The 9919-nt window shown below is 42.2% G+C and overlaps 1 protein-coding gene across 1 annotated transcript; it reads left to right on the top strand.

Moving 5' to 3' along the window:
- Positions 1-266: 266 nt before the first annotated feature.
- On the top strand, positions 267-5229 carry Kbtbd7 (kelch repeat and BTB domain containing 7). The gene has a single exon (XM_048341282.1). The coding sequence runs from the start codon at positions 896-898 to the stop codon at positions 2963-2965; it is 2070 nt and encodes a 689-aa protein (XP_048197239.1). The 5' UTR covers positions 267-895; the 3' UTR covers positions 2966-5229.
- Positions 5230-9919: the final 4690 nt, after the last annotated feature.

Here is a 9919-nt window from a genome sequence, read left to right as displayed (position 1 = left end):
AAACTAAACCATAGATCTTTGTGGTACTTGATGGTATCCATGATGGCTCTTTTCTAGTTCTTTAACTTAGTCGTTCTAAGGCTTTATAATGGTCCTATACATCACATTGGGAATATTGTTAATGGTTTTTAAGATGCCAGCAAATTTAAAATTAAGTTGTAGAAATGTTCACGATTATTATTAACACAGTTTCAAATTAGTAGACGCTCATTTTTTACATTTTCAGAAGAAAGCTGACAATTGCTTTAAATCTGAGCACACTATTCTAGTAAAAACTATCAAAGCAACCTCTGTAAAATTCACTAATTATCCTCACACACATAGCTGAAGTACTGTCATCCCCTTTCTAAGAAAATTATAGTTTACAGGCTGAAGTAACCTGATCAATGAATGATAAACGGTTTCAAAGCCCAAGCTCTTTCATCATCAAAGGGAGAGGGGGAGGGGATTAAGCCCTTGACTGGAAACCTAGCAACGTAACTCGAACTACAACTCCCGAAATACAAAGCGGCACCCGTCCCACCGGTCTTGGCTAGGAAGTGCAAAGGATCCCATCGTTCCTCTCGGCGCGAAAGTCACTCTGGGAGCGGTAGTTCGTCCGGGCGCCTACCGGTTTCGCCAGCGCGGCAGCGGGCGGCTCGAGGCGGTAGCCAGCGGTCGTGTGAGGGCAAGCTGAGTCGGAGAAAGGGCGCGGAACGTAAACGGTGAGTCAGGCACAGGCTGCGCGATAAAGGGAGGCGGTACCGCGACGAAGGGCCGACTTAAGACAAGCGCTCGGTTCCGCGGTCTATTCCGGGACGACGCCGAGGGAAGGTGAGAGGAGCCGGTTGCCCGTCGCCGCCGCCGCCGCCGCGCTCGCCCTCGCCCTCCGCGCCCCGCCGCCGCCATCTCCAGCATGCAGGCCCGGGAAGACGCCCCGCGCTCCCGCCGCCTCGCCAGCCCCCGCGGCGGGAGGCGGCCCAAGAGGATCTCCAAGCCCTCGGTGTCGGCCTTCTTCACGGGCCCCGAGGAGCTGAAGGACACGGCGCACTCGGCCGCCCTGCTGGCTCAGCTCAAGGCCTTCTACGACGCGCAGCTGCTGTGCGACGTGACCATCGAGGTGGTGACGCCCGGCAGCGGGCCCGGCACCGGCCGCCTCTTCTCCTGCAACCGCAACGTGCTGGCCGCCGCCTGCCCCTACTTCAAGAGCATGTTCACGGGCGGCATGTACGAGAGCCAGCAGGCCAGCGTGACCATCCACGACGTGGACGCCGAGTCGTTCGAGGTGCTGGTGGACTACTGCTACACGGGCCGCGTGTCCCTCAGCGAGGCCAACGTGCAGCGGCTGTACGCCGCCTCCGACATGCTGCAGCTGGAGTACGTGCGCGAGGCCTGCGCCTCCTTCCTGGCCCGCCGCCTCGACCTGGCCAACTGCACCCCCATCCTCAAGTTCGCCGACGCCTTCGACCATCACAAGCTGCGGGCCCAGGCCCAGTCCTTCATCGCGCACAACTTCAAGCAGCTGAGCCGCATGGGTGCCGTCCGCGAGGAGACGCTGGCCGATCTCACCCTGGCCCAGCTGCTGGCCGTCCTGCGCCTGGATAGCCTGGACATCGAGAGCGAGCGGACCGTTTGTCACGTGGCCGTGCAGTGGCTGGAGGCTGCCCCCAAGGAGCGAGGTCCCAGCGCTGCCGAGGTCTTGAAGTGTGTGCGCTGGGCACACTTCACCGAAGAGGACCGGGACTACCTGGAAGGGCTGCTGACCAAGCCCATTGTGAAGAAGTACTGCCTGGACCTTATTGAAGGGGCCCTCCAGATGCGCTATGGGGATATGTTGTACAAGTCTCTGGGGTCAAAGCCAAACAGCAGTGGAGGCAGCAGTAGTAGCAGCAGCAGCAGCAACAGCTCTGCTGTATCTGTGGCAGAAAAGCCACCCCAGAGGCTGGGAATGTGTGCCAAGGAGATGGTGATCTTTTTTGGTCACCCCAGGGATCCCTTTCTCTGCTATGACCCATACTCCGGTGACATTTACACGATGCCTTCACCTTTGACTAGCTCGGCACACACTAAGACTATCACATCCTCGGCTGTATGTGTCTCTCCAGATCATGACATCTATCTAGCTGCCCAGCCCAGGAAAGATCTCTGGGTGTATAAACCAGCCCAAAATAGTTGGCAGCAACTGGCAGACCGCCTGCTGTGTCGTGAGGGCATGGATGTGGCCTATCTGAATGGCTACATTTACATTTTGGGTGGACGAGACCCTGTTACTGGAGTCAAATTGAAGGAAGTGGAATGCTACAGTGTTCAGAGAAATCAGTGGGCATTGGTGGCTCCTGTACCCCACTCATTTTATTCCTTTGAACTAATAGTAGTTCAGAACTATCTTTATGCTGTCAACAGTAAGCGCATGCTCTGCTATGATCCCAGCCATAATATGTGGCTAAACTGTGCATCTCTTAAGCGAAGTGATTTTCAGGAAGCCTGTGTCTTTAAAGATGAGATCTATTGTATCTGTGACATCCCAGTCATGAAGGTCTACAACCCAGCTAGAGGAGAATGGAGACGGATTAGTAACATTCCCTTAGACTCAGAGACTCACAACTACCAAATCGTCAATCACGACCAAAAGTTGCTGCTCATCACTTCTACCACCCCACAATGGAAAAAGAACCGTGTGACAGTGTATGAGTATGATACTAGGGAAGACCAGTGGATTAATATAGGTACCATGTTAGGCCTTTTGCAGTTTGACTCTGGCTTTATTTGCCTCTGTGCTCGTGTTTATCCTTCCTGCCTTGAACCTGGGCAAAGTTTCATCACTGAGGAAGATGATGCAAGGAGCGAATCTAGTACTGAGTGGGACTTAGATGGATTCAGTGAGCTGGACTCTGAGTCAGGAAGTTCAAGTTCGTTTTCTGATGATGAAGTCTGGGTGCAGGTAGCACCTCAGCGAAATGCACCAGATCAGCAGGGTTCTTTGTAAATATTTTGAAAAACTAAGATGTTTCTTTTACTATGTGGAATGTATCTTTAAAAGATACCATTTTTCCTGGAAAAGTTGATTAGGATTACAAATTTGGTTTAGAAAGGGTAATTATTTGAAACACTGCAAAATGTAAAGTCCCTGAAACCAACTATTTAATTTTCTGTACTAAAAATCCAGAATTAAAATTTGCAAATGTGAATTACATAATTTGTTAGGATACTTGGGATTTTTTTGTTTTGATTTAGTATATTTATATTTTGTTATCCTAATTTAGTTTTAACTTAATTCCTTGGTATTTTATTTGTTTTACTGAATTTTTTTCTTTGATTTATAGAAAAACTGTACTGAAAATTGGTTGGATTTTGAAGGTATATATTTTCCTTCAGAATAATGAAAGTAGTAGATTTACACTTTTAGTATTCTAAGTTAAATATAGTTAAAAGTTTAGTTTCCTTTCAGCAAAGAAACAACTGTGCATAGGTATTAAGGTTACTCGATTACATTTTTGATAATGTCTAGAATGGTCTGGCCTTAGAAGGTACAGAAATTTTTTTTATAAATCAGGATTCTACTGTCTAAAGAACTTCAGCTTTTATTTTGGAATTAAAAAAATTCATATTTGTGAACTGACCAGTTTCTACCTTGAAAATAAGTCTGTTCTGTTAGTGTCACCAAATACTTAAGTACCCTTCTAGACCAAAAGGTAACTTGTTTTGTAAATTCATATTTTTTATCTAGTATATGCTTTGTTGCCTCAAGGAAAACCCCTCTTTTTTCCCCCAGAGATATGTGAGTAATGTAAATTTCTATCCATTGGTCATGCCTTGTCCTAAAAAGTTTGTTTGCCTCCCTAAAACATTTTGGCTGTATAGTTTTAGTGTTCCAACTGGAGGATTCCTCAGCAGGGGAACTGACTTATTCTTTACTGTTTTTGTGAGGTAATATTGGGTTTAAAAGTATGTATAAGCTAAAAACCGTATTTTACTGAGAATGAGTGATTACAGTGTTTATCAATTCTCAAACCAAGTGCCAGCAGTGAACTTGAAAACTTTAAGCTGTGTATAGAAAAGTTTTGTGTAATCAAATACTGTCAGTTTTGTAAGTCAACGTAAATGTTCCTGATTATAAGCTTGAAGGTATTTTTGTATTAAAAGTTGACAACAGTTAAGAACATAAGTGGATGATGGCATTTGGAGCCAATAGTGAAAGTATGTTTACTTGGAACTATTTCTGTAAGTAGTGTTATTCATGTTTATTTTATTATGGTATTTATGTCTATTTTGTGTTTTTCTGTGAACTATACAAGTCTTTGTTTCTGTCACCATATATAAGGAAAAGTCCAGAAGTAAGAGCATATCACTCCAAACTGACATTGTTAAATACAGGAACATAATAGGTGCTTATCTTTGAAGGTTTATTAATATATATGGTGGTCACACTACAAACACATAGTAAATGGTGTACATATAGAAATGTTTATGATGTAAAGTTTTCTATCTTCTCTTAGAATTACCTTCCTGAGTTTTGTTCATTAACTTGCTAAATTAATCCTCAGAGTTTCTTTAGTGAAAGAATGCAAATATATCTTACTCTCTGGTAGAGGACAGAGTCTGGTCTGGAATAGGGAAGTGAATTTTTGGCTGGAAAAACAAAGGAAAGATAAAAGATAAACAAGACATTCCACAAGTAATCTTTTTTCCGTCATTTTGATGGCTGTTTGAAGAATCTACATGTCATTTGGTTTAATGTTATTTCTATAGAAATAAGATGCCTGCCCTACCCAGCAATATATGTTCTGTCAAAAGAGTGAGTATGCTATAGTGGCTTCAGGCCAAATTTTGTTCTGCTTGATACCAGTAATTTTGTAAGCACTATTCTTCACATGGAAAATTATTTCTTAATGGTATTATTTTGGGGCCAACATTTTCTTAACCATTAACTTCCATTGATAACTTGGTTCTAAAAGGTTGAAACATGACAACGCTTATCTCTACCACATTATCCATCTGCACAATTAATGTCCATCTGCACAATTAACGTCTGCTACTGATGTGTAAAGGAGACATTCTCCACTTTGTCATTTCTCAACCTTTGCATTGAAGCTTTTACTAAATAATACTAAAATCTTGATTTACAATGAGTTTTTCTTGGGAAGGATTTTGGTTTTGTAACATTTGTGAGCTAGAGAGTAGTTGTTAGCTATTTTGTAGATAAGTGATTTGTACATGGTTAGTTACAAATAAAGCTGATATTAAACTCCAGGCTTCTTGACTCCTAATAATATTGAAATCCTTTCTTGATGAGGAATCTTCAGCTTTCCAACATCTTTTTTTTTTTTTTTTTTTTTTTTGGCCAGTCCTGGGCCTTGGACTCAGGGCCTGAGCACTGTCCCTGGCTTTTTCCCACTCAAGGCTAGCACTCTGCCACTTGAGCCACAGCGCCACTTCTGGCCATTTTCTGTATATGTGGTGCTGGGGAATCGAACCTAGGGCCTCGTGTATCCGAGGCAGGCACTCTTGCCACTAGGCTATATCCCCAGCCCCTCAACATCTTTTAATAAATGTCATTTCAGGACCACCATTAGTAGGACTTCTAATTGCCTTAATCCTTTGTAGTTAGTGCCTATACTTTGAAGTACTGGAAACTTAAATTATTTTGTGTGTGTGTGTGCATGCATGCTAATTCTGGTGCTTGAACTCAGGGCTTCAATTTAGCCCTTTTGCTCTTGGCTTGGTGCTGTACCATTTGAACCTCCAAGTGAGTCAATAGGGAGTCTCCCAGACTTTACTTCCCAGGTTGTTGGCTTTGAGCTTCAAAGTAGGATTACACCATGAGCCTAACTTTAAATTCAAATGATAAGGGGAATAGTAGTTCAATTCCAGCACTTAGGAGGCTTTAACAAGAGGCTCCTGAGTTTGAGGCCAGCTTCCAGGCTACATAATAAGACCCAGTCTCAAAAAAAAAGTATCAATTTTCAGAAGGATAGAATTTGGTTTTGCAAACAAATGGTTAGGATAGCTCTAGTTCAACAGTACTTTTTTCTGTCTTGGTATCTGAATAATAGGAAATATGATTATAGCTTTTGAATCATTCCCCAAGAAAATGTACACGTTAATATTTTGGTAATTTTAAGATTATAACAACACCCGAAGTTCAAACATTCCTGATAAGAACACTTACGACAGGATCCGAAGAGCACCTCTATAATTTAAAATTTGCATTTTTCACAAGATAACATTGCTCAAATGTTTTAGACAATGAGCACCATTATGTCATTCCTAAAACAGCTAAAGAAATGTACTTCCACCGTCAAAAAGATGTGTGAGGGGCTGGGAATATGGCCTACTGGCAAGAGTGCTTGCCTCATACATGAAGCCCTGGGTTTGATTCTCCAGCACTGTATGTATAGAAAACAGCCAGAAGTGGCGCTGTGTCTCAAGTGGCAGAGTGCTAGCCTTGAGCAAAGAAAAGCCAAGGACAGTCAGTGCTCAAGCCCTGAGTCCAAGGCCCAGGACTGGCCAAAAAAAAAAAATGAATTAATGACAAACTCAGAACAAAGACAAAGTTAACATTTTTGAAAATCAAATTTCATAAAGATATTTGTTACCAAATGATTATGAAGTAAAGGAAACAAACTGATGAAAAAAATACATTGAACCTGTTGTTAATTTATACCTATAATCCTAGCTAGGAGGGAGGCTGAGATTGGGAGGATCATGGTTCCAGGCCAGCACAGGCAGAAAAGTTCACAAGATTACATCCTAAGTGGAAGAAGCTGGGTGTGGTAGTGGGTGTCTGTCAGCCTTGGTGGGAATCAAAAAGTAGGATCGTGGTCGAGCTTGCACTAGAGGAGCAAACTAGACTTAACCACAGTGTAAAAATGACTGAAGTAGCTTCGTTATGGAGTGCCTGCTTATTTTAGTACTAGGCCCTAAGCTCAAACCCAGTACCATCACCATAAAAAAAAAAAAAAAAAAAGGCCAGGCTTCATAGCACATGCCTGTAATACCAGCACTTAGGTGGCTGAGATAGAAGGACTGAGAGTTTGAGGTTAGCTTGGGCTACCCAAGTGAGTTCAAGGCCAGCTTGACCTATATGGTATGGGGGGAAAATATAGCAAATTTAATATTAGACAAAAATTATAGAAACTATGACTAGCAATTCCACCAGAACTCATTTTTTAGATCTATTGAGATGATTAAATATATGCAAGTTTTCTAACAACTAAAGAAGTTGCCACATCTTAGCATACCAGAGAGACAATAGGTTTTATGTTCTCTTCTTGACTTGCAGCTATTTTGTTAGCCAGATCTATTCCTTCAGTAACTTTGTATACTCAATATGGTCCAAGATGCAAGGCAACTGGGGAACTAATTCTGTTGCATTCTTCTTCCACATCTGAAGTATTTTCTCCTAAGCTGGGAGGAGTAAGAACCTGAGTGTAATCACAGAGAAAGTAGCAAATAGCAAGGGCACTCACTTCAAGGCACAGCCTGATCCCAGGTTTCAACATCTTCAGGGCTTGTTTTATACAACAAAGATAGGAAATGAAGCTTTCTCACACTTTATACATACATACATACATACATACATACATACATACATACATACGGATCTAAGTATGGTCATGTTTACAGAAACTAGTTGTTAGTTTCTTGTACAACTCAAAAGTCCATCATACACAGATAGCTGGTTTTCCTTTTATCCTCAGGTTGTGCTAGTTTATTCCACATGGCTCAAGGTGGCTGCCCTCATATATATCCTGACCATCAGGAAGAAAGAGCGGGCATTACTGTAAGAAAATTGTACTTAAATCGGGACACATAACAATGGCTATATGGAAACTACATAGGATTTAGGAGACATAGTCTTTTCTGACCTGTGTGTAGTTAAAATCAAGGAGTCCTTTAAGATGCTGAGGAAGGATATTGGGATATAAACAGCAGGCTCTGCCACATCATCTGTCAAGGATTTTATCAGAGTGGCATGCCAGGATATGATTATAGGATTCCTAAGACCAGCATTCCACTAGTTTAGAATCCCAATAGAAAGAAGCAGTGTTTTCTAATATATCTGGAAAAACAAAACACACAACAAACTTCCCAAGGACTGTGAACAGCTGAATCTAGTCACTGGGGGGAGGGTGTGGTTCACCTGATAGAGCACTTACCTAGCAAGTAAAAGGCCCTGAGTACCCTCAGTACCACCAATCAATAAGTATAAACTTTAAAAAAAAAATTAAAAACTGGGCTGGGAATGTGGCTTAGAGATAGAGTACTTGTCTAGCATGCATGAAGCCCTGGGTTTGATTCCTCAGTACCACATAAACAGAAAAACCAGAAGTGGTGTTGTGGCTCAAGTGGTAGAATGCTAGCCTTGAGCAAAAAAGCTCAGGGACAGCGTCCAGGCCCTGAGTTCAAGCCCCAGGACTGGCAAAAAAAAATTTAAAATCTTACTTGTAGTAGTTGAAATTAAAAAATGTTGAGGGGCTGGGAATACAGCCTAGTGGCAAGAGAGCTTGCCTCGTATACATGAAGCCCTGGGTTTGATTCCCTAGCACCACATATATAGAAAATGGCCAGAAGTGGTGCTGTGCCTCAAGAGGCAGAGTGCTAGCCTTGAGCAAAAAGAAGCCAGGGACAGTGCTCAGGCCCTGAGTCCAAGCCCCAGGACTGGCAAAAAATAAAATAATAAAAAAGGTTGAGGAAAAAATGGTAAGTTAGCTGGGCACTGGTGGTGGCTCATGCCTGTAATCCTAGCTACTCAGGAGACAGATCTGAGGATCTTGTTCAAAGCCAGCATAGGCAAGAAAGTCTTTGAGACTCCTATCTCCAATTAACTACCAAAGAGCCAAATGGAAGTGTGGCTCAAGCGGTAGGCTGTTAGCCTTGAGCACAAAAGCTTAGGAACAGCATTCAAGCCCCAGGATTGTCTTGTCTCCCAAAAAGAGCTCCTTCTGAATGTTTAAGAGTATAAAACTGCAGAGTATGATCCAATTTAAAGAGATGTTATTGTCAAGACAGATATGTTATGATCTTCAATAGAGACAGCAGTTTGGGATTTGATGAGGCAGGAACAGATATGTGAGGTGAAACAGATGTGGAATTGCAGTTGTATGTTTGGAGATGAATGCACTGTAGTGAGCATGAGAAAGGAAGGACTATGAACTTCCTTCCCAAATTCCTTGCCTGGAAGTTACATTGCTTTGGGTATAGGCCAAGTCTGTACACCAATAAAGTCCTAAAATATGACAAACTTTTTTTCTCTATATTCAATCCTGAAATGACCAGTCAAGTGCTGGCAGAGTAGTAATTTTATTCAGGAGATCAGTCATGGGCCCAGATTCTTCCATTGCTTTTCTTCTCAACCCCTAATGAGTCATAGGCAAAGTACATTCAGCAAAACTCTGTGTATTTCAGCCTGGAGAAAAATGAAAAGAAAGGAAGTAGAGTACCAAGAAATTACTTTTTAAAGGACATCTTAAAGGACATGGCATTTTAAAGGACATCACCATTTTCCCCCATGGGGAAAAGTAATCATATCACCATATTGAACGGCAAGGCTAACTAGGAAGTATTGTTACTAGTGGGGTAACTGGATAGCTAAAGCTCAAGAGGCTCTATTTCTAAATAAATGTTAATATACTAGTATATTCAAATGCAGACAATTCACAACACCATGCAGGTTTTATGGCTATGGTGGTTATTTCAAATCTCCCAACAATCTTCCACAAAGAATTCACAATAAAAAGTTAAATTTAATAACATGCTAAATGATGATGTTGCACATACTAATGTACCTCTAACACTCATTTAATTGTTGTGAACGAACCGTGTCAGAGACACACTGGTATCTTTCTACAATGTTAGAGTTTACTGAATGACAACACAAGCTATGTCAATTTCATTGACAATCAGTTTGCAAGTACTGCACCTCCTTTGTTCCAAGAAG

This window comes from Perognathus longimembris, chromosome 3 (assembly GCF_023159225.1).
Source record: "Perognathus longimembris pacificus isolate PPM17 chromosome 3, ASM2315922v1, whole genome shotgun sequence".
Classification (NCBI taxonomy): Eukaryota; Metazoa; Chordata; class Mammalia; order Rodentia; family Heteromyidae; genus Perognathus; species Perognathus longimembris.
Note: the sequence above shows the minus strand (reverse complement) of the source record. Positions and strands in the feature narration are given on the sequence as shown.

Excerpts from the sequence above, each read along its gene's own strand:
- Kbtbd7 (XM_048341282.1), top strand. The coding sequence starts at position 896 with ATGCAGGCCCGGGAAGACGCCCCGCGCTCCCGCCGCCTCGCCAGCCCC.